Here is a 25,273-nt window from a genome sequence, read left to right on the forward strand (position 1 = left end):
CCGTTGGATCCTCCATGGCTTCATCGTAGACACTTCCATGTTGAAGGATGGTTAGTGTGGTGTCCGATGCGGGGTGACCCGGTCGGGGGGGAAGCCAGTGGTGATGGCAGTGAAAGGATTCACCTGAGGCCGAACAAAGGCGAGAGAAGTTTATTGAACACACTGCAAGGAAGCCACGGGCAGTACCGCTCAGCAAAGACTGTAAGGAGGTAGTGGCCGGGGGCTGTATTTCAAGCGGGAAGGGGAGCAGGTATGAGGGCATACGGAATTTCCCCTTTTGGGAGCTGTGCCTGGTTGTGTCCATTGGTCCTAGGGCCTATGGGTATTTTGGGGTGGGTCACCTGATGGACCAGTTTGTATTCAGTCAGGAGTCAACCGTGGGCCCTTTTGCCTTGATCAAGTTTCCATTGCTCAAGCCTGTTGCCTAAAAGCGGCCTCTACACTTAGGTTAAGAAATTACTATGAAAGTAACTCCTTGGGGCGCCTGGGTAGCTCAGTCGGTTGAGCGTCCGACTTTGGCTCAGGTCATGATCTCACAGTTTGTGGGTTCAAGCCCTGCGTCAGGTGCTTGCTCAGAGCCTGGAGCCTGCTTCGGATTCTGTGTCTCCTTCTCTCTCTCTGCACCTCCCCCCCCCCCCATGCTTTGTCTCACTCTGTTTCTCAAAAGTAAATAAATGTAAAAAAAAAGAAAAATTAAAAAAAAAAACAAAAGTAACTCCTTGGAGGGTAGAAGCCATGAAATTCTGATTTTATAAAGTATTTTCCTTTTTCAGTCTAGATCAGAGGGCATAAATGGGGGATTAGGGCCAACTAAAAAGATTGTATTCTGTTAAAAGGAGACAGCCACTGGGCTACTCAGCACCTGATGACTGATTGCATCAGGGAGGCAAGGTGGGAATTACATGCTTGTTTTTGCCAGATCTTCCAATATTTCTTTTTTTTTTTAATTTTTTTTTTAACATTTATTTATTTTTAAGACAGAGAGAGACAGAGCATGAACGGGGGAGGGGCAGAGAGAGAGGGAGACACAGAATCGGAAGCAGGCTCCAGGCTCCGAGCCATCAGCCCAGAGCCCAACGCGGGGCTCAAACTCACGGACCGCGAGATCGTGACCTGAGCCGAAGTCGGACGCTCAACTGACTGAGCCACCCAGGCGCCCCGCCAATATTTCAAGAGACTCTAGAAATCTGGCTTTCTAGATGAATAATAATAACAGCGAACATTGAAATAAATGTAGTCCTTATTATGTTCAAGGCTTTCTTCTTAGTGTTTTACAAATATTACCTCATTTAATCCTAAATGAGGTACAAACATTGTTACCCCTATTTTTATGGGGAAAGAAACTGAGGCACGGAATGGTTAAGTAATTTGCCCAGGGTCCTTTGGCCAACTAGGATTTAACCACAGGTAGTTTACATATAAAGTTGATACTGTTATGTATGTTATGTTACGTTAGAGTGAGCGAGTAGGGGAGAGGGGCAGAGGGAGAGAGAGAATCCCAAACAGGATTCTTGTGGAACTTGATCCCACCACGACCCTGGGACCGTGCCCTGAGCTGAAATCAAAAGTTGGGACACTGAACCCACTGAGCCATCCAGGCGCCCCCAAAGTTAATACTTTGAACCACCAAACTATCTGGCAGCTAAGTCACAGTTTAAAGATGAAAGGAAACCGGGAGACACCTAATAGGCCGAACAGAACACCTTTGTGTGCGGCTACTATGTAGCTTCTCATCTGAACATTAACTGTTTGTGAGATCAAAACAGTTTATTTCTAACATAACTGCTTCATTAATCATTGCTAGCTGGGAATTTTTATCTGCTGTATACAAGCTTCTTTCAGTCTTCTGTATTATTTCTATCTTTATTTTTCTCTTACAAAAGCATATGAAGGTGTAGAAAATTAAAACATTACAGAAATGCATAATCTTGGAAAATCAAAAGCCCTTCACAATCCCACCTACTCCTCCAAGTAAGTGCCGTTAAGCAGCCTGGTGCATATTCTTCTAAGCTTTTCTCTGAACATAAGCTAACGTATTACTAGTTTTTGAGTTCATTTCAGGTGTACTATTCTTGCTGTAAATATCAACATGGTATTTATTAAGCTATCTGTCCATAAGGCCAATTTCTTAACAGATTTCATTGATGTTGTTGATTGTGGGGCAAAGAATTTACTACCATTCTCCATCTTTCACTTTTTTTGCATGATCCATTTTTCTTCTTTTAAATATTGCTTATAGGGGCGCCTGGGTGGCGCAGTCGGTTAAGTGTCCGACTTCAGCCAGGTCACGATCTCGCGGTCCGTGAGTTCGAGCCCCGCGTCAGGCTCTGGGCTGATGGCTCAGAGCCTGGAGCTTGTTTCCGATTCTGTGTCTCCCTCTCTCTCTGCCCCTCCCCCGTTCATGCTCTGTCTCTCTCTGTCCCAAAAATAAAAAAAAAATAAAAAAAAAAAAAAAAACGTTGAAAAATAAATATTGCTTATAAAAACTAGAGTTGTCAGTTTTCTCAGCACCGGGTTGGTTTGTGTAATTTGCTAACACCCCTCGTCTTTAACCTCCTTCATCCAAACAGGATTTCCCCCCGCCCCCTAGTTTCGGCTCAGAAGGTGAAAGGCAAAGTAGTATTAACAGGACATCGGAATAGAAGGATAGGATATGTATCAATGAAGATGTGGACTTTGAAGATTAAAAATACAGCTCAGTAGGAAATGAGTAAATTGGAGAGCTAGAGCTTGAAACAGGTTTCAAATTATGAGCACATATGGTATTTATTACTTAATTGCAACTCTAGACTGGTGTTTGACTTTTTTTTTTTGAGAAGTTTATCTTTAACTTTAGAGGTATTTGTCTATATTTGGAATGTAGCATAAGCCAAAATCGTGTCTTCAGATTCTTTTTAAGTACGAATCCTAATTTTTCCCCTCTTCTGTTAATCATTTGACCCCTCCCCCCCATTAGATAGAAATCATGAATTTTTGCCTTAGGCTTGCTAACTATACCACACGCTCTTTCAACTATAAGTATTTATTTATTTTTTGGGTTGCTACTGTATGTTAGGCACTGGGATAAGCGAATAGAAATCACAAAAACCCCTGGCCTCGTGGAGCTAATATTCTAGCAGGTAGGGGTCAAGTCAGACAAAAAAGAAAATTATATATCATATTTAGTGATTAGCGCTGTGGAGAAGGATAAGCAGAAAAGGGAAAGTGCAGATAGGTGTTTTTTGTGGGGCAAGGGTTGCAATTTTTTTTTTTTAAGTTTATTTATTTTGAGAGAGGGACAGAGCGAGCACTTGCGCATGAGCAGGGGAGAGGCAGAGAGAGAGGGGGACAGAGAGAGTCCCAAGCGGTTCTGCACTGTCCGCGAGGAGCCCAACACGGGGCTCGATCTCTCGAACCGAGAGATCATGACCTGAGCCGAAATCAAGTCAGAGGCTCAAAACTGAGGCGCCACCCAGGTGCCCCGAGGGTTGCAATTTTAAACATTGTGTGGCCTGGGAGGGTCTCCCTGAGGTGGCGACTGAATACTTCCAGAAGTGAAAAGTTGCGCCTGGAGGGTGGGTGGTTGTGGGGGAGGGGGGGAGCCCCTTGGGCAGTGGCCTTGAGGTGGGCGCTTGCACAGGGTGTCTGGGAGCAGCAACATGGCCAGTGTGGCCAGAGCAAAGTGAGTGAGTTGGAGAGGAAACGGAGCTGCCCTCAGAGGGGAGGCAGAGGCACAGATTTGTGGAGCCGGGCTGGGCAGACTCGACTGTTCCAGGCTGTGCAGTCCGGACAACGCAGAACGCACGGGCGTGGCGGTGTTCCGATAATAGCATGTTACAAAAACAGGTGGGGGGCAGGATTTGGGCCCCCAAGTTTGCCGACTCTTGATTTAGGAGACCAGCTGTGGCCCAGAGTTGGACTTTACTCCCAGAGAAAATGAGGATTCATTGGAGGTTTTCGAATAGAGAGGGTTGAGATCAGTTGACTTGTGTCTTAAAGGATGCCGCGGGGCGCCTGGTTGAGAATGGCTGTTAGGGGTGAGGTGACGGTACGGTTACCCTTAAACCAGGACAGGAAGGCGGTAGTAGGCAGAGCAGGTGGTAGGTGAGGACGGTGAGTTGGTTTTGGACAAGCTTGGGAAGACTGTCAGGCATCCAGGTGGGGCTGTCAAGGGTGCAGTTGGCCTACAAGACCGGTCGGTGCCCAGGAGAGGTCACGGCTGATCTCAGTCTGGGAGCCTTCAGTGTGCGAATGGCCTTCAGGGTCATGAGACGGGATGGAGAAAGTAGGAGCCACTGTAGCTCTGTCTGGACTGCGTCACTACACTTGGAGTGGTGGTTCTTTTCATCCTGAAATGGATTTTAAGGATAGAACCTCCATGCCCCTTGGGGTAGACATACTATCTGCCACCTCTAATCTTACTAACTCTAGTTCTCACATAGAGCTTTTTTTAGAAATTGTCATGAAATATACACAGCATACAATTCACCGTTGTACACATGGTAAGCGTAGAGTCAAGTGGCATTAAACTCACTGAGAATGTCGTGCAGCCGTCACCATTGTCCGTTCCCGGAACTTTTTTCTCATCCCGAACAAAAACTCTGCACCTGTTCAACAGTTCCCTGCTCCTCCTTTCTTCTGGCCCTTGGTAATCCCATTTCTTCTTTCTGTCTCAATGAATTTGCCTGTTCTAGGTCCCTCATATGAGTGGAATCCTACAATATTTGCATTTATATCTGGCTTATTTCACTTAGCTTAAAAGGTCCTCAAGGTTCATCTATGTTGTAGCCTATCAGGGCCTTCATTCTTTTTTTTTTTTTAACTCTTTTGAATAATTAACATAAACTTTTTGTTTGAGTCCTATTTCGAAAAGGGGTTCGAGAGGTCTCAATGACTCAGCCTTGTGTTCCAGAGCACTCCAGGTCTGTGGGTCTGGAAAGCTGTGAGAACTTGAAGAAGTGCCCCATCGGCCCACGCAACCTCATTCTTATTGGTGCAGCTAGTAAGATAGTGACAGTGATACCAAGTAGCTGGATGATTTATCCTGTAACCTGACTTGATGAATTTTTTGATATTATGTGGCATTTTTATTTTTACTTCATTTTTATTTTAAAAGTTGTTTTGTGTTTGTTTATTTTTGAGAGACAGAGAGAGACAGAGCATGAGCAGGGGAGGGGCAGAGAGAGAAGGAGACACAGAATCCGAAGCAGGCTCCAGGCTCTGAGTTGTCAGCACAGAGCCCGACGCAGGGCTTGAAGTCACAAATTGCGAGATCATGACCTGAGTTGAAGTCAGATGCTTAACCGACTGAGCCACTCAGGTGCCCCTTATGTGTCATTTTTAATCAAAGGGTAAGCTTGTCTCATTTGAAATAGAAAACCTCAAAAAGTGACAGCTTAAAGATAGCAATCATGGCAGAATAGATCCTTCTGGAACTGGGATGAGAAGTATTTTGGAGAGCATAACTTTACAACTTGCTCATTTAACAAATTGCTAAGATTGGGGGCAAGTCCTGTAACGTTCACCTGTTGCTTCCAGGCGTTTGTGGTGTTATTTGCCATATCCTAAATAACCTCTTGGCTCTGTGCTAGATAACAGCAGTATTCATGGCAGGGAGTGCATTGAGGGAGAACCTGGCCCTCCTTTGGGGTTCAGGAGTTAAGTCCACTGAAAGCTCAGTTGACGTGTTGAACAAGGCGTTGTTTGTTTAACCAACATTCAGTCTCCTAGACAAGGCTCGGTAATGTTCTTCCCTGTGGTGGCAAAGAATGATGGGGGGGGGCGGTGGGGAGTGAAAATTAATTTCTAGCTTCACTTGCAGCCTGGCAATTGCAAAAAAAAAAAAAAAAAAAAATCTTTGTGTAAAAAAAAAAAAAATGAGAAGAAAATTAGAGGCAAGCGGTTGTTTTGAGGACACAGTCCTGGTTTAGTTGTTTCCGGTACAGCTTTCAGGTCATTTCCCAAAGCGCATCGAGTCATGCCAGCAGTGCTGAAAACAGTCCACCGCAAGGAGTTGAAAAGGAAGATCAAAGTAGCCGTTGTTCTCTCCTTTTGAATTGTGGTTAGTCTTCGGGCTGCCCCTAGGTTTTACAATTTTTCTTTTCTTTTTTTTTGTGGAATCATCTAGCGGGCAAGGAATGAAATTAATATATCTGGGAGATTGGAGGGGACTTTGCTTTGGGCGCCATGAACCGTGAGAACTTTTCATTTTTGCCCGTTAGCTGTAATAGCAGTGACAATCTGTGTTGAAGTACTTCCGAAGGCCAAGGATCGCCATGGTCTTAGAGCAAGCTTAGTGGGAGCTTTTAGGCCGCATCAAAGCAATCATTGACTCTCAGCTGTTTTCCTATAAAATTAGGAAATCATAATACTTCATTGAAATGAAATGAAACCCCTTAACTCTTAATTTGCTTCTTGATTAAGGCTTGAGCAAGGAGAAGTTTGAAAAGAACGTGTCCTTGTTACCTGTCTGCCTCACTTTGTCCTCCCAGAGCCCTGGTGTGCCCCTGGATGGCTTCCAGGGCTCAGTGGTCATGTATCTTATCAAGCATGCATTGCTAGACTTTTTCAAAACCTCATGACCAGCTGATAATAAGTCTTGCCTTTCAGAGCCAGTGTCCACACCACTGAGTGTGTCTGCTTAAGGACTCACGGCGGGTGCCCAGCTTGTGGCTACAATAGGAAGGCACCTACATTCTTTGAACAGTAGGTGAGTCAACTCAGGAAAAGGCCTAAACTCTTGTCCAGCCAAGTTATTAGCTACTTATTCTGGACTATAAATAATGCTTTGACATGCATTGAATTCTGTTTGAGTTCAGGGTTGCTTCTGGTTTTCTCTCTTGGTTCCCTTGGGCTGTTTCTGGGAAATTCGTAACCAAGTTGACCTTCATCTTTTAATTTAGCTCAGGAGCCCTAGGCTGTATCTGATTGGCGTTTCAGGAGGGGTGAGATCTAGGCTCACTTCCAATGTCATCTGATTCTCTACCTTGCCATTTTCCTTCGCTCTAAAGAAATAAAATTTGTTGACTCTGCCATAAGGTGGAAAAATAGCTTTAAAAACATTTGTTTATTTATTTATTTGTTTTAATGTTTATTTATTTTTGAGAGCAAGAGACAGAGCGTGAGCAGGGGAGGAACAGACAGAGAGGGAGGCACAGAATCCGAAGCAGGCTCCAGGCTCTGAGCTGTCAGCACAGAGCCCGACGCGGGGCTCGAACTCACAAACCGCGAGATCATGGCCTGAGCCGAAGTCAGATGCTTAACTGACTGAGCTGCCCAGGCGCCCCAGATGTTTATTCATTTATTTTTAAGTAATGTCTACTACATCCACTGTGGGACTTGAACTCACGACCGTGAGATTAAGAGTTGCATGCTCCTTCAGCTGAGCCAGCCAGGCTCCCTGTGATAGAAAATATCTTTTAGAGCACATGCTAACATATGACTTAGAAGATATTTCACTTATCACATTAACCAAATCTGTATGTAATTCTGGAGGGCGTAACTCTTACTCTGTATTGCGTTCTGCTTATATTTAAGCTTTGTTTCATCCGTTCAGCTGCATAATAAAACAGCACTCTCCCCTCTTTCCCTATGCAGACCGTTCCACTTTAGAAGTGAGAAAAAGATAGGATCAAAGAAGCCTCACTTTAACAGAATGCCAATAAGTGTATGGAGCTATAGCATTTGGGATCAGTGATCAGTGTTCACAGTGTAACTGGTGTGAAAGGGGATTAGAAAGTAGAAATAATAGTACACGTCAGCCACGGTTGAAGTTGCAGCGTCTTAAAGGGCGATGCTGTCCCGGAAGTGCTGCTTTGGAAAACAGGAGTGAGGTGCAGTGCCGGGGGGAGGAGGGGACGGGTGGAAGGAGGTGGCGCGCACTTTACCAGACGGTGCGTCTGTGGTGTTATCTTGGGGCCAGACTTTGGGGAGGGAGGTCACTTTAAGACTTCTTGTACTCAGGCAGAGCTAGCACTTGACTTGAGTGTGGGTCGTCTTCCCATGACAGCTGGTGTGGTTCTGATCATCTTTGAAGCCCTGTGGCTTTCTAGCCCATGCTCCCCACGTAACATCAGAAGGTTGCAGTGCCCTCTGGCCAGCACTCTAAGTTGCTTCTGAAAAGGCTGCACAAAGACCCCAGGGAGCAAAGAAGTCAGCACAACTATGGCACCTCTTAAAAGAAAGGCACACCCACTTCTTGGGAGGGGGTGTATTCAAATGCCCCAGTCCCATAATTTGGGGATGGTAATGCCTTTCTGTAGGTGGAGGAACACAGAAGTAATTCTCTGCTCCTCAGAATGACTCCCCTTCATTATTCACCACATTGCTCACCAGAAGGCAGCAGGTCTAGTCATTGTAAACATGGAGTATGAATGCCGTTTAACCTTGTTCTTCTGAAGAGTGAGACGCTTGCTGGGCAGGGTTTTCCTCTTCCTCCCGCAAAACGGGCCAGGACAGCTGTTCACTGTCTTCTATCCAGTCGTGCCTCTCCTCCCTTCAGCCAGCTTCTTAGCGGTTTTGTTAAATGCCTGCGGTAGCCCTCCTACCGCAGGACCTCCGCAGACCTCACAGTCAAGGCACATCTGTCTGCCAGGTGCAAACCGTGTTGTCTGTAAGAGCAACGGGACCTCAGAGGGAGTTGATCATTTGGCAGCTACATCATGCTGGGTCTTAAGGTGCTCCTTTCATCCTCCTCTCTCCCTCTCTGTCTCTGTCTCTGTCTCTCTCTGTCTGACAAGGTTAGTATCTTCAGTCGATAGCTTGACTTGATCTCTGCTTATTACTGCTCCCAGAATAAGTTGTTTGCACAGACACAGATATAATCTCGTAAAATTACTTGTTGTTAGTGGCCTGCTGTGAGCATCATTTTCTTGAGTTTGTTGTGCTCTGTGGATCCATTGAGAGGAGTCATTTGGTAGAAGGTTGTAGTTGGGGTTACTTGATCATTTTTGTATCCTTGTAGGTGAATTTTCCGCCTATTCTTTAGTTCACAGCTTTCTTAGAACTTCTTGTTCTTGTTTTTGCTTCTTAGTTTTGCTTTTCACCTGGTATTATTTTTATTTTTATTTTATTTATTTATTTATTTTTAAAATTTTTTTAACGTTTATTTATTTTTGAGAGACAGAGAGAGACAGAGCGCAAGCGAGGGAGGGGCAGAGAGAGAGGGAGACACAGAATCCGAAACAGGCTCCAGGCTCTGAGCTGTCAGCACAGAGCCCGACGCGGGGCTCGAACTCACAAACCGCAAGATCGTGACCTGAGCCGAAGTCGGACGCTTAACCGACTGAGCCACCCAGGCGCCCCATCACCTGGTATTATTTTTAACCCCTCAAAAATTTTGCAGTTACCCCATCAGTGGACTGGTCTTTTTATGAGCAGGGATCCAGAAAGTATGAAGCTTTGTTTGGGGAGCTGAATTTGGGGTTGGGGGAACCTTCTCTAACCAGAAGACTCAGGACCTGCAGTTGTTTAAGAATTGGGTTTTTTTTAGGGTGGCCTCATAGTACGGTGACCCCACTCTAAAGATGGAATCATTCACTTACCCCCTTAATGATTTGCCAGATTGTTGAAGTAAAGTCTGGACTGAAAATGTTGTTCTTTTTTAACAGTGATCTAATTGTGAAAAGCACAGATGGCTACTGACAATTTATGAATGTTAGGCATTTGATGATTTTCAAAATAACTGTGGGAAAGAAAAATCCAAGGTGAGAAGAGAGACTAAAAATCAACTAGCCACATTATTGGGTTTTGGGGTCTTCAGACAGCAAAAGAAGCAAAACAGTACAGGCACACGAAATCGGCTCACAAGGTTGAGATAGTTCAGGTTTGGGCTTCCTGTTCGTTGAGCCCCTAGAGCATCGATTGCAGTAGGTTATTGGTCAGAGGCCTCTGCAGAAAAACCCACAGGGCCCTAAAGCCGCTTTGAACGCCTAGGTGTTGGGCGTGGTGGGAAATGTTAATTGGCCTCTGAGTGAACTAGGAGTACTGCTAGGATTCTTATCCCTTGATAAACTTACTCCCTCCGGCAGTCTTGTTAATATTTAAAAATAAAGTGCTGAATCTATTACAAAGCCCTGTAATTTAATTTTTCTGCCATTTCAGTGCTCTGTGGTTGTTAGCAGAGGGTCGTTTTTATAAAGTCTTTGGGCATACTGAGTTTTAATTCTTAACCGATAAAGTTTTTTTTTTTTTTAAAGTTTATTTATTTTGAAAGAGGGAGACACAGCGGGGGAAGAGCAGAGAGAGAGGGAGAGATAGAATCCTGCTGCCAGCTTAGAGCCCGATGTGAGGCTCAAACTCACGAACCGTGAGATCATGACATGACATAAGCTGAAATCAAGAGTCAGATGCTTAATCAACTGAGCCACCCAGGCTTAAATTTTTTTTTTTTTCTTTTTTGATTGTAGGGTGTGTAGTCCTAGGAATTTTTGCCTGAGAGTTAGGCCAACCTCAGGAATTAGTCACTTTTCTTTCTGTAAACCTGCAGATGTAATTTTGAAAAGGAGCTACAAACAAGCCAACTCGGGAATACTACTTGCAAAGAGTGAGGGAAGCACATCTGGGTTGGGTGTTCACTGGACTCTTCATTCCCCTTCCCTTCTCCTGAGCACTTGCTTTTGTTGTGATGGTTGGTTTGTCCTGGGAATTTTTGCTTTGTCTTCATCTTGGGTTTTGTGTCTCTGAGTTCTGGGCAAAAGGAGGGAGCGGCATTGTCTGAGATCTTGGTTGGTTCCAGAGAGTTGCTGATGTCCATCAAGGGTGGGATTGGGGAGTGGCAAGGTCTGAAATTGCACAGACAGAGGCCAAGTTTCATGGATTCTCCTAAGTCATGCAATGCATGAGGAATCTGAACTTGACCTTGGAGGCAGTGGAAAGCCATTCAAATATAAATAGAGGAAGCAACAGGAAAATTTATTTGTAATTTCTCCTCAGCTCTCCTATGAAGTTATAGGTAAAGAGTAAATGCAATTATTGGTTTCAAAGACAAAATAAAGAATATTTTTTTTGTATAGAATAGATGCTGAATGTTTTCACTTCTTACATGAGCGTTACTTAGGTGTTTACCCCCTGTATTATAATTTTTTATCCATTTACAGGATTCTTCATATAGTATTAATATACTTTAATTTAGATCTTGTTGGCAATTTAGATATGTCCAGAATCAAACACCCCCCCCCCAGCTTTTTATTCTGAAAAAATTAATACCTACAGAAAAATTAAAAGAATAATACAGTGAGGGGTGACTGGGTGGCTCGGTTGGTTAAGTGTCCAGCTTTGGCTCAGGTCCTGATCTCACGGTTCGTGAGTTTGAGCCCCGTGTCGGACTCTGTGCTGACCGCTCAGAGCCTGGAGCCTGATTCGGATTCTGATTCTCCCTCTCTCTCTGCCCCTCCTCTGCTCACGCCCTGTCTCTTTCTGTCTCTTTCAAAAATAAATAAACATTAAAAAAAAATTTTTTTTTAAAGAATAATACAATGTATACATTACCCTTCATCTGGGGTCAACAGTTATTACCTTTTGTTTTATTTATTTTAACTCTGGCTTTTTTCTTTTTCCCTGAGCCCTGTGAAATTAAACTGTAGCTGCATCAAGACATTTAACCTCTAAATGCATCAGCATGGATCTCTTAAAAATGATAAGGATAGGGGTGCCTAGCTGGCTCAGTGGGTGGAGCATGTGACTCGATCTTGGGCTGTAGGTTCAAGCCCCACGTTGGGTGTAGAGATTGTTTAAAAATCAAATCTTTAAAAAAATGATATTTTCAGGGTGCCTGGGTGGCTCAGTCGGTTGAGCTTCCAAATTCAGCTCAGGTCATGATTTCGCAGTTTGCAACTTGGAGCCTTGCATCACAGCTCGGAGCCTGGAGACTGTTTCAGATTCTGTGTCTCCCTCTGTCTCTGCCTTTCCCCCACTCATGCTCTGTCTCTGTCTCTGTCTCTCTCTCTCAAAAATAAAAGTATTTTTTTAAATGATATGTTCCTGTATACTATCATTTTCCTGTATACTTTTATTGCAATTAAGAAAATTAACAGTACTTTGATAATATCTTTTGATATCCAGACCATATCCAGATTTCCCCAGTGGTGCTCAATTTATAGCCACCCTTCTTCAAATTGCATACTATATTTGATTATGTCTCTTTGGTCTCAGTCTGTAGCCGTCCCACCCCTCCCCATATCCCTTATTATAGTAACTTCGAAGAGTCCAGGCCACTGGTTTATAGAATGTTCTACATTCTGGAGTTGCTTGGTGTCCGTTTGATGTGTTTTTTAACCCCCTGATTTTTGTAAGCTGGAAGATAGTTCTGAAAGCTTGATTAGTTTTAGGTTACGAGTTTCTGCCAAGAATATTCTGAAGGTAATGTTGGCTTGTTCCAATGTTAGTAATGCCCATTTCGATCCCTTGGTCAGTGGTCCCTGTCTGAACTCTCCATTGTAGATGTACCTTTTGCCCTTTGTAATCAAGTAATCTGTGGGAAGAATTTTTTAATGTTCCGGAGTAGTCTTACAAGTTTTGACCATGCATTCCTCTTTCCAGAGTATTCTTGGTTGGCCCTTCCATTTCTTTGGACTTGGTAGGTCTTGCATTGCTTAAGCACGTAAGCATCACTTACAGAAAGAAGTGCTAATGTCTGATCATTCTGGGTCAAGTGAAAGATAAAACAATATAATAGATGAGAGACCTGAGCCCAGCATTCTGCATGGCTCAGAGGACCCCTTTCTAGGACTACAATTTGATGTCTGCTAAAGACAGCCATCTGGTCTGGAGGAAGGTATCATACCCACAGGGTGTTAAGGGAAGATCTTTCTTTGCTAAGTGTTTACGCCTAGAGTCCAGACATTTTCAAGTGCTTTCTATGGTAATTTTTGCCTTTCTATGGAAATCATGGCTCTGATTTCATGCCTGACAATGTGAGTGTTAATGTCAGCTAGAATGATGCCTTTTGGAAACACTTAAATTCCTAAAGAGTGGTTAACCCTATTAGTCTGTTATAATCTTCCAGGCTAACAGTAATATGATTATAATATATTATCCCCATAGGACATGGAGAATAATCTCCTTTCCAAAAGAGGATCAGGAGAGAGACCAAAGAAGAGTATGTGAAGAATACTTTGGGATTGTAGACTGGGTAGAAGAAGCTTGTTTGGTGAAGTTATAACTAGAAGGATCAGAAATTTTAGGATAATTAGGAATCACATGGGTGTAGGTGAAGGTGGAATAATGGTTTGGGGTTGGAGAAATCATTTGGGTCTGGAGCAGTAAAGAGAGGGGAGCAAAAGCTCAGCTGTGTTTTTGTGTCCCCTTTTCCCCATATTAAAATGCATGATTGTTTTAAAAAAACAATCACCTAGGTGCTTGTGGCTCAGTTGGTTAAGCGTTTGACTCTTGGTTTCAGCTCAGATCATGATCTCAATGGTTCGTGGGTTCAAGCCCCTCATCGGGCTCTTTGCTGACAGCACAGAGCCTGCTTGGGGTTCATTTTCTCTCTCTCTCTCTCTCTCTCTCTCTCTCTCTCTCTCAAAATCAGTAGATTAAAAAGAAAGAAGAAAGAAAGAAAGAAAGAAAGAAAGAAAGAAACCACGTTCAAAGGCAGCATTCCTAGTGTGTTCATAGATATTCAATAGGTGCTATGTGAAAAAGACATTCTTCCTAATGAGAAGAAAAGCTAGTAAAAACAAGGTAAAAGGGGCCAGCCAGATGTCCACGGCGGATACTCCCTTGCGTGCTTTTGGCTTCTGTAATCTTGCTTGCCTCCTGCCTGTACCACCCACCTGCATAGCACCACTGATAAGTGCCCCCTCCTCTTATTCTTTTGTCTCTCAGCCCCCTATCATCCCAGCCATAGGAGAAGGCCAATGCCGAGGTTCGGGCTCAGCCTTTGGAGGTGACACCACTAGGCTGGCACAGGTGTGAAATAAACCGTCTTTTCTGATTCCCCGCTTGTCTCTTCCTGGGTGCTGAGTATTTGCTGTAGCAGTAACTCTGGAAAACTTGAAATTTGCGGTCAGATTTGGTTGCTGCAAAACTTTCCCTGTGGGAGCAGAGAACTTCTTTGTTATATGAGGGTTTTTCTGACAGCCATGGGAATGCTGCATGGTGACAGAGAAAGGAAAGTGCTGATGACCCATAATTCTACTGAGCAGAGATGACACTGTGAACATTTGATGCGCAAATTGTAACACTGTTTTATGCATGTATTTTCCTGTGTTTCTTTTTCTTTAATACAAATGTGGTATCCTGCATACACTGTCCCATGGTATGATTGTTTAGGTGAAATAATGATTGCTCAGTTTTCCATGGCGTTGACTTGGCCATAATTTTTGTCCCCAGTCCCTTTTGTTGCACATTTAGGTAGGTTTGTGGTTTTGTTTTTATAGATAATACTGAGATAAACATCCTTGAACACACCTATTTGTCCGGTTTCTTATTTGCAAAAGGATAGAGGAAACTTAGGTGTAGGCAGATAGCATTTCAGAGGTGAAGAAATTCAACTCTTTGCTCTAGAATTGCGTTCTTATAAATCACAACTAAAATATAATTTTTCAGCGTGGTAAGAGAGGGAGAAGAGAGAGAGGGAGAGAGAGAGAGAGAGAGAATTAGAAGCCCTTTTATGACCTTGTTCATTGTAGATAGCTCCAGTATAATTTCCTGACCCGTGTGTATGGGGAAGGAGGTGGCCCTGGGAATGTGCTTTCCCATCCAGTCGAGCACCCTCTCCAGCTTTACCATGAAGGGGGCTGAAGCACAATGTTCTGGAAATGAAGGCCAACAGTGTAGGACAGTCAAACCCTAACCAGCTCTGGGAAGGAAGAGGAGAGAAGGCAGAAAATGTAAGTCTGAGGTGTATGTGGGCCAGTTTTTCCAAAGTGAACAAAGAAAACAACACACTTAACCATCGTGAGATTTGAAGGGTAAGGAGACTTAGCAGTTCGATGATTCTCAAGGTCCCAAGGGAAGGGAGAAGAATCAGAATTTTTCAGTATTATATAATTCTGTATTTTGAATGCATTTTGTATAATTGTATCTGCATTTCTCCTGTGTATCAGTGATGGGGGTCGTGGCCTGGTTGGAAAGAGATTGAGAAAACCTCATACAGTTCAATATGAACATGATACAGATGGGACAGCCAAGGTCCAGAAAGCACAGAGCCACCAGGGACAGGACTCAAACCAGGACCCCCCAGTTCAGGAACTTCCCCTCCAGCTTTTCCGTTAGAAGGAAGATATTTATGAGGGGTTTCTAACCTTTCCCATCATATCTGTTATTTGCGTGGTACACATATGCTCCACTCCCCAAAGACAGAAAGGTAGAACTCCTTGTCAGTATGTAAATTCTTGGTTTCTGCAGACATTTCTGGTTCTAAGAAGTTCTGATGGGCTTCAAGGTAGGGAGCACTTGAGCAGCCGTGATTAACAACCTTTCTAGAACAGAATGTTGATATGGGGGTAATTCAAATATGACAGCTACATACTTCGTATGCTTGCTTCTCCACCCGCCCCCCCACCGCTCCCGCCAGCTTGACAACTAAAGAATGAAATTGTGTATATTTTGTTTATTAATGTCTGTTGTCAGGTAAATTCACTCTGGAGGAATCCTTGATTTTTCCCCCCATATTACACACACACACACACACACACACACACACACACACACACACACACATTGTAGAGAAAAGTTGTAAAAATAGAAGAAGGAAAAAAATCAAATCACATACTGTTTACACCTAAGCCTGTTAGTAAACTTGCTTTTAATCTTCTTTTGCCTCATGCATGTGCTCGTTCCTCAGCAGTAATTACCTAATATAACAGAACTTTGTTTCATGTTAAGGGTGATAGTCTATGTTAGGTGTTCTACATTTGTTCTGCGTATAAGGTTTCATAGTTTGTACTTGTAAAGTTATAGGTTCTGCCAAGAGTACGTATCACAATTAACGTATCTGTTATTTTATTGTTGCTTTTGAGTTGTTCTCTAAGTTTTGCTTGGAGAAATAATTCAATAAAAGACTCTGTGTGTAGAATGCCCTCAGGTTTGGAATAGTTTGCTTGAAATTGCCAGAGCAGAGGATGGGAGCATTTTTATGGCTCTTCGTTGAGTCTGCAAATAGTTTTTCCAAAGGGTTATACCAATTTACACTTAAAGCAGCAAAGTTAGTCAAGGATAAGTCTCACTGTGCCCTTTTCTGGCCGAATCTTTCTAGTGTGGCTGCAAAAAAAACAGCGTACATCTAGCTTTAGAAAACAGGTCACCTCCACCAAATGGCCATAACAGCATGCTCTGTGCCAAGCTGTAATTCATCAATTTAATAAACAGTGAAGTGTCTACTGTTTGTCAGACATTATAGATGGGAGGGGGTGGGAAGAGTAACACATACCCACAGCCTGCTGGAAGAGCCATGCTCACAGGTATGGATGGGGTCATGGATAAGAGTTGATGTATCACTTGGGAAAGAGCCAAGACCATTCTAATCCTGGGGGTGGAATGATATCAGGAAACACTGTGAAAAGGGCCATTAAAGCTTAGTGTCACCAGAGCACATTCAGACAGGAGAGGTGGCAGCCTGAGCAGGAGGTGGAGTTCTGCCTGGTCTTCTGGGAGGTTAGGCCCAAGAGGTGGGCGGAGCCTTTGGCTGGAGTCAGCTGCTGAGAGTGGTGTTGCTCTGTCCGTCCCGTCCCCCCCCCCCCCCCCCCCCAGTGACATCTCCACCTTCTCTGCAACTTAACTCCCAAGGCAGAGCCAGGGTAGATGCAGGCATTCGATGGGAACAGTGCCAGATAGGTAATTTACAGTTTTCTCTGACCCAGGGTTCTGTGCAGGTTACACAGTGCAGGACTGGGGCTTCCGTGTTTGCTGAGCCCCTCTTGTGGGTCTGTACTTCTGAAGGTTGGTAATCGTGCTATTAGGAATTTGGGGGGAACAAAGCTGAAGCTTAAGTGATTGCCTTAGGCAGCTTGGCTAGTTAATATCTGTTTAGGCAGCATTTTCATTTCTAATCTCATGTACAGTTTAATAATTTAACAGCTAATACACTAGCAGGTCAGTGGAAACGTTAACAGAGTATTTCATAGTTGTTAATTTTTACCACTTGGGTTTTTTTTGCTCTTTTTTTTTAATTGCTGGGAATAATAACCAGGGAGGGTGAAAAACGGAACTTAGGATCGACTTGGTGGTTTTTCTGCCTCACATGGGAAGAACTAGGAAAGCAAAAGATTTGTGGACTGAAATTTTTCCTCCATAATTTTGGGGATTCCTAACTCTCTTAATGCTCCCCTCCCATAACACCCAGTTTTCTTTAAATACTTTTTGTGTGAAAATTGCCACACAGTTGCTCTGGAGCAGTAGAACAGATGTGCCAAAGACTAAATTTATTTTCAAGAAATTCCTTGCATCTTAAAAAAAAAAGTTTATATTTTCTTTCTTAGATATGTGCCACAGTGTACTTAGCCACCTTGGATCTTTCTCTTTCTCAATGTCTACTATAAGCCTCCAGTATTTAAGTAGATCTGAAACGCAAAGATTCAGGATTCACATTAGAGCCTCAAACTTAGTACATTCTTATAAAACTTAATACAATTTTAGGGACGTACCACACCATATCATGAGCACGGACACCCACTACTGAAGGGTAATATTGGGAGCCAATCAGGTGTAAGATATTGACCCTACGGATCCAGATGAAAGGAATCTGTAAGCAAAGCGTGGGAACAGTAAGTGTGCATTCAAGAGATTTCTAGGCATTTGAGAACTGGAGAAAATGGAACATAGTATTTGTTAAAAACTTGGACTCTGGTGACAGAGAAATCTTGGCTGCACACAGTTGAGTTACTTTTCCCAGCCTGAGTCCCCTCAGTCTATAAAATGAGGGTAGTAACCGACCTTGGTTTAGTGTGAGGTGGAAATGAGGTGACAGACACAGGTATCCAGGAAAGTGCTGGCACACGGGCTCAACAAATGCTTGACTTTTCCTAGGAATCCATCTCTTTGCAAGGGCTTGTGTGTGTGTGTGTATTATATGGATATTATAATCAGAATAAGTGGGGGCACCTGGGTGGCTCAGTTGGTTAAGTGGCTGACTTCGGCTCAGGTCACGATCTCACAGTTTGTGAGTTCAAGCCCCACCTCAGGCTCTGTGCTGACAGCTCGGAGCCTGGAGCCTGCCTTGGATTCTGTCTCCCTCTCTCTGTGCCCTCCCCCACTCGCGCTCTGTCTCTCTCAAAAATAAGTAAACATTAAAAACATTTTTAAAAAAGGAGAATAAGTGAATGCATTCTTTTACAGAACTCCTCTGTGCGGAGCAGTGAACCCTGGTAATCTCTGTTTTTGGTGGTAGAGATCAGTTATTTTTCAGGTTCTGGTTTTTCTCAGAAAATATTGGTCCAAAAAGGTGGCGCAGGTTTTGCGGATACTCTGGCAAAACTCAAAGTCCAAACTTCCTATGACACCTCTCTGTTCTTTGTTTCCCCTTAATTTTCACTGTTATGTTGTGTGTGTTGCTTACATACGGGGGAAGGGAAAGGAAGTGAGCAACCTTCCTGTTTTCCTGTCTTTAATTCCTTTTCTGCTTCTGTTCCCTTTCCCCGGCCTTCGTTTTATATTGAGAGCGTGGGCATCTGAATGGGGTATAACCCTATTGGGGTTAGTGGGGTATAATCTGTTCATAGATTTGTCACCATGTTTTCCTGGAATGTCCTTGACACTGTTATAAGTCACACATTTGTGTGGTCTGTAGGGTGGTCAGAGCAGAGATGCCCGGTGTGAGTAAATCCAGGGAAAGAACACGTGGTCCGACAGCCTGCTCCGGTGGGAAGTGGCACCTTTGCCTGTCAGGTGCCCGCCCCCCGCGCCAGCTCTCCCCGGCTGTGGTTAGTGTTAGCAGTCCCCAGCTTTCCATCCTGACATCTTCACTCCATCTGCTGGCTTCCCAGATTTTGGCAGACAGGACATTCCCCCCGCTGCTTCACGTAGAGCAAAAATATGGCCTTTGGTAAGATTTAGACACCCAACTTTTTTTAGTTTTTTTTCAATGTTTATTTTTGAGAGAGAGAGAGAGAGCGTGCACGCAAAGGAGGGTCAGAGAGAGAGGGAGACACAGAATCCGAAACAGGCTCCAGGCTCCAGGCTCTGAGCTATCAGCACAGAGCCCGACGTGGGGCTCGAACCCACGAACCGTGAGATCATGACCGGAGCCAAAGTTGGACGCTTAACTGACTGAGTCACCCAGGTGCTCCTGGACACCCAGCTTTTAATAACCAAGTGGGATTCTGCACACAGAGCCCTAGTCAGTTCATCCAAAGAATTTCCTTCCTTTGATTAAGGAACTTAGGTTGTAGATACTAAAAATACGAGTCCTTTTTCTGGAGCCATGAGTGAGTAAGGGCTAATTTATGTTTGGATTTATACCTGCCAGTTGGCCCACCCGAAATCTGACCCTAGACCATTTCTTCAATGTCAAGCCCCTAAATATAGCACATAAAGCCCTTTGTGATCTCACCCCCTTTGTTTTTCTGGCCTCCTCGCACGTTTTGCCATACACACCCTTCATTCCAGCCATACTGAGCTGCTCTTTGATCCTCAAACATATTTCTCCCCTGGTGCCCGTTCCTCCTCATGGGCCCTCTTCCTGGCCTAGACCTATGCAGTGCTCTTCCAGACTCTCCTCTTCTTGAGACTGTTTTCCTGACCCTGCCCTCACAGAGGGATTTAGTGGCTGCTCTCCTGTCCCTTGGAAACGGGACTAGTTACTTGGAAACGGGTTTCCTTGCCTGGGTCCTGCATTGCAGACAGTGACAAGGACTGTATCTTATTTATGGTGATCTGTTTATCCGCAGAGTGGAGGGCAGTTCTTGGCACATAATAGGTGTATAATGGCTTCCCTTTCATGTGTTTCTTTCTATAAAAATGTTAAGTGTATAAGTTTCACCTTATTACTTAAACAATCAGAAACAATCACACATGTGCACATGTGTATGCTGTTACTTCTCTTTGCTTTTTTTTTTTTTTTTTAATTTATTTAACAGGATATCCTGAAATTCAGTTCACGGATTGTCTTCATTCTTTTTTTTTTGGGGGGGGGGTACATTTAATGAAATCCACAAATAAGTGAAGCAATATAAGTGAACAGCTTGATAAAGTTTCACAGAATGAACGCAGTATGTAAACAGTACCCAGGTCAAGAAATTAAAAAGTTACCAGAAGCCCCCTTCCAACCACACTGCCCACTCCAAGGATACCTGTTCTCCTGACTTCTTACTCAGTAGACTAGTTGTGCCTGTTTTTGACTTTGTACTTCATGTGCATGGAATGATATGTACGCTCTTTGGTTTCTCTGCTCCACATGACGTATGAGAGACCCATCTGTGTGGTCGCACACAATTGTAGTTCATTCTGGTTGCTGTATAGATTCTGATTCAGATGAGCTACAGATTTTTAATCTGTTCTACTGCAGATAGACCTGTGGGTTCTTTCCAGTTTGGGGCTATTTTTAATGGTTCCTCACTCTTCTTTATGGCCTCCTAGTACTCCATCCACGTAGGTGCATGGTCATGTATTCAACCAGTCTTTTTTGGATGCACATTTAGGTTCTTCCCAATGTTTTTCTATTACAAATAATGTATAAGGTTTTGATTAACTCGTGCGTTATATTAGGAGCACGAAAAAAAAAAAAACCCAACTTCATGAGGAAGGAGAGTCCCAGAGAACATTTTTGGGGGGAAGAACTAATCAATTTGGCAGCTCTGCTCAGTTGGTGAAAAGGAATTGCGGAACTTTCCCTAGGAACAGGTTAGTTTGGGGAACATTTTGGGTTTCTCTCATAAAGGAGTAAGGGCTAATATAAGAGAAGGGCTGAGAATCCCATATCTGTACCTCCTTGGGCACAGCCTCATTCAGAAGATTCCTCTGTTTGTTGTCCTCATTTATTCACTTATTTACGTTATTTGTTGTGCACCTTCCTTGTTCGAGACACGTTGTTCTAGCTAACCAGGGGCATAGCTCCCTGCCCTCAGGGAGCTCACGTTCTAGTGAGGGAAGTAGCCTAGACAAGACAAAGAAGAAAATGTGTAGTGTGTCAACTAGGAAAATAAAGCTGGGAAGGCAGATTGGGCTGTGGGTGTGCACGTGTGTGTGTGTGGGTGTGCACGTGTGTGTGTGTGTGTGTGTGTGTGTGTGTGTTGGGGTGTTTGGGTGTTGGGGGTAAGACACAGGTCTCCAAGAGCGGTCAGGAAAAGAATGGCTTGCTTTTTCTACTTCTAGCTTACCAAGCCAGATGTAACCAACATTAAGGACACACATGTTTAGCCTAAAAAAATTATGAACTCTCTAAATGTGTAGAATTCTGTTTTGTCTTTTCCTTAAATTATTTTGCTCCCGATCTGGAATTTCAGATCTTGTAGGGAATTTTTATGAGTCACAGTCACTTATTAATGTGTGTGTTCAAGTGAAAATCATTTACCTGATTCATAAGGATGTGGAGGCTGATCGGAATTCTAATGGAGAGGAGAGAGTATGTCTTCCGGTTTAGGAGACCCAGTGCTTTGCTTCCGGAACCGCTCTAGTTAAAGCCATGGCCCAAGGCTGCTTACACTGGCATGGGGATGGAAATTTCCAATTGTGTGCACCCGAATGGGGCTCATTTTTCTCAACTGCTTTATGGTCATAAGAGATCCCTTAACCTAGATACTGGGGCTGGATAATAATTAGGGTTTCTTGTGAAAGTGTAAAAAAGTTAACAGTATGCCTGAATTTGTAGTAAATGTTATTTTGACATTTATCACACTGCATTATAATTGTTTAATTGTGTCTGTACCTTACTCTGTGTTGTCTTACTCATGCTTGGCCCCCAGTGACCTAGTACCGCCTGTCGAAAGCACCCAGGAAAGCAGGCGCTCAGTAGATACTTGTTAACACAATGGAGGACTCAACAACAGAGTGCCAGTTTAAATCAGGTTAAAAAAACAATACTAATAAATAAATTCATTTGTTTTTTGTTTGTTTGTTTTGTTTTGTTTTTAGTTGTGATTCTGCCACTGTTGATCAAGACCATATTATTGGGAAGGACTGTTGTCCCAAAAGCTTATCAAAATGTTACAGAATACCTAACCTCACCTGTCTCTGTTTTTTACTTCACTGATTGTATGACCTTGGGTAAATGACTTCTGGAGGACTTGACTTCCTTATCTAAAATAAAAAATCAGGATGATATCTACTTCACGAAGATGTGAATTTTACCAGTGGGTAAAAGTGATTCGGAAACATTTTGGACCCAACTCCAACTCAAAGCAGGATTTTCTTTGAAGATGGCTCTGTTTTACATACTGATTCAGTCTTCTTGGAAGGCACAGTTTTTGGGTTGGTGTGGAAGTATTAAGTGGTCTTGAAGAGTGTTTTTCTTTTCTTTTTTTTTTATAATTTTATTTTTTAAATTTACCTCCAAATTAGTTAGCATATAGTGCAACAATGATTTCAGGAGTAGATACCCTAATGCCCCCTACCCAATTAGCCCATCCTTCCTCCCACAACCCCTCCAGTAACCCTCTCTTTGCTCTCCATATTTAAGAGTCTCCTATGTTTTGTCTCCCTCCCTGTTTTTATATTATTTTTGCTTCCCTTCCCTTGTGTTCATCTGTTTTGTCTCTTAAAGTCCTCAAATGAGTGAAGTCCTATGATATTTGTCTTTCTCTGACTAATTTCGCATAATACCCTCTAGTTCCACCCATGTAGTTGCAAATGGCAAGATTTCATTCTTTTTGATTGCCGAGTAATACTCCATTGTATATATATACCACATCTTCTTTATACATTCATCCATCGATGGACATTTGGGCTCTTTCCATACTTTGGCTATTGTTGATAGTGCTGCTGTAAACATGGGGGTGCACGTGCCCCTTCGAAACAGCACACCTGTATCCCTTGGATAAATACCTAGTAGTGCAATTGCTGAGTTGTAGATAGTTCCATTTTCAATTTTTTGAGGAACCTCCATACTGTTTTCCAGAGTGGCTGCACCAGTTTGCATTCCCACCAGTAGTGCAAAAGAGATCCTCTTTCTCCGCATCCTCGCCAACATCTGTTGTTGCCTGAGTTGTTAATGTTAGCCATTCTGACAGGTGTCAGGTGGTATCTCATTGTGGTTTTGATTTGTATTTCCCTGATGATGAGTGATGTGGAGCATTTTTTCATGTGTCAGTAGGCCATCTGGATGTCTTTGGAGAAGCTTCTATTCATGTCTTTTGCCCATTTCTTCACTAGATGATTTGTTTTTTGGGTGTTGAGTTTGATAAGTTCTTTATAGATTTTGGATACTAACCCTTTATCTGATATGTCGTTTGCAAATATCTTCTCCCATTCTGTCGATTGTCTTTTAGTTTTGCTGATGGTTTCCTTCACTGTGCAGAAATAGTTCATTTTGGCTTTTGTTTCCCTTGCCTCCAGAGATGTGTTGAGTTAAGTTGCTGTGGGCAAGATCAAAGAGGTTTTTGCCTGCTTTCTCCTCAAGGATTTTGATGGCTTCCTGTCTTACACTGAGGTCTTTCATCCATTTTGAGTTTATTTTTGTGTATGGTGTAAGAATGTGGTCCAGGTTCATTCTTCTGCATGTCACTGTCCAGTTTTCCCAGCACCACTTGCTGAAGAGACTGTCTTTATTCCATTGGATACTCTTTCCCGCTTTGTCAAAGATTAGTTGGCCATACGTTTGTGGGTCCATTTCTGGGTTCTCTGTTCGGTTCCATTGATCTGAGAGTCTGTTCTTATGCCAGTAGCATACTGTCTTGATGATTATAGCTTTGTAGTATAGCTTGAAGTCTGGGATTGTGATGCCTCCTGCTTTGGTTTTCTTTTCCAAGATTGCTTTGGCTATTAGGGGTCTTTTCTGGTTCCATACAAATTTTAGGATTATTTGTTCTAGCTTTGTGAGGAATGCTGGTGTTACTTTGATAGGGATTGCATTGAATATGTAGATTGCTTGGGTAGCATGGACATTTTAACAATATTTGTTCTTCCTCTCCAGGAGAATGGAATCTTTTTCCATTTTTTGTGTCTTCTTCAATTTCTTTCATAAGCTTTCTATAGTTCTCAGTGTATAGATTTTTGACCTCTTTGGTTAGATTTATTCCTAGGTATTTTATGGTTTTTGGTGCAATTATAAATGGGATCGATTCCTTGATTTCTCTTTCTGTTGTTTCATTGTTGGTGTATAGGAATGCAACCGATTTCTATGCACTGATTTTATATACTGCCACTTTGCTGAATTCATAAATCAGTTCTAGCAGTTTTTTGGTGGAATTTTTGGGTTTTCCATATAAAGTATCATGTCATCTGCGAAGAGTGAAAGTTTGACCTCCTCCTGGCCGATTTGGATGCCTTTTATTTCTTTGTGTTGTCTGATTGCTGAGGCTAAGACTTCCAATACTATGTTGAATAACAGTGGCGAGAGTGGACATCCCTGTCTTGTTCCTGGCCTTAGGGGGAAAGCTCTCAGTTTTTCCCCATTGAGGATGATATTAGTGTTGGGTCTTTCGTATATGGCTTTTATGATCTCAAGGTATGCTCCTTCTATCCTTACTTTCTTGAGGATTTTTATCAAGCAAGGATGCTGTATTTTGTCAAATGCTTTCTTTGCATCTATTGAGAGGATCGTATGGTTCTTGTCCTTTCTTTTATTGATGTGATGAATCACGTTAATTGTTTTGCGGATATTGAACCAGCCCTGCATCCCAGTTATAAATCCCACTTGGTCGTGGTGAATAATTTTTTTAATGTATTGTTGGATCCGGTTGGCTATTATCTTGTTGAGGATTACTGCATCCATGTTCATTAGGGAAATTGGTCTATAGTTCTCCTTTTTAGTGGGGTCTCTTGTCTGGTTTTGGAATCAAGGTAATACTGGCTTCATAGAAAGAGTTTGGAAGTTTTCCTTCCATTTCTATTTTTTAGAACAGATTCAAGAGAATAGGTGTTAACTCTTCCTTAAATGTTTGGTAGAATTCCCTTGGAAAACCTCTGGCCCTGGACTCTTGTTTTTTGGGAGATTTTTGATTACTAATTCAATTTCTTTACTGGTTATGGGTCTGTTCAAATTTTCTATCTCTTCCTGTTTCAGTTTCGGTAGTGTATATGTCTCTAGGAATTTGTCCATTTCTTCCAGATTGCCCATTTTATTGGCATATAATTGCTCGTAATATTCTCTTATTGTTTTTATTTCTGCTGTGTTGGTTGTGATCTCTCCTCTGTCATTCTTGATTTTATTTATTTGGGTCCTTTCCTTTTTCTTTTTGATCAAACTGGCTAGGGGTTTATC

At 42.9% G+C, this 25,273-nt stretch overlaps 1 protein-coding gene across 6 annotated transcripts in view; it reads left to right on the forward strand.

The window, feature by feature from the left end:
- Positions 1-25,273, forward strand: part of B4GALT5 (beta-1,4-galactosyltransferase 5) — a 75,961-nt gene that overhangs the window by 27,715 nt on the left and 22,973 nt on the right. For 2 of the 6 annotated variants that reach the window (XM_030309429.1, XM_030309432.1), the window contains exon 1: positions 13,520-13,659. The exons of 1 other annotated variant lie outside the window; for it this stretch is intronic. Coding sequence is in view for 1 of the 5 variants with exons in the window: in XM_030309428.1 (XP_030165288.1) it covers positions 21,884-21,920 (37 nt within the window). In the remaining 4 variants the exon portion in view is untranslated. 3 more of the 6 variants (XM_030309430.1, XM_030309431.1, XM_030309428.1) reach the window with 3 other exon arrangements.

This window comes from Lynx canadensis, chromosome A3 (genome assembly GCF_007474595.2).
Source record: "Lynx canadensis isolate LIC74 chromosome A3, mLynCan4.pri.v2, whole genome shotgun sequence".
Lineage (NCBI taxonomy): Eukaryota > Metazoa > Chordata > Mammalia > Carnivora > Felidae > Lynx > Lynx canadensis.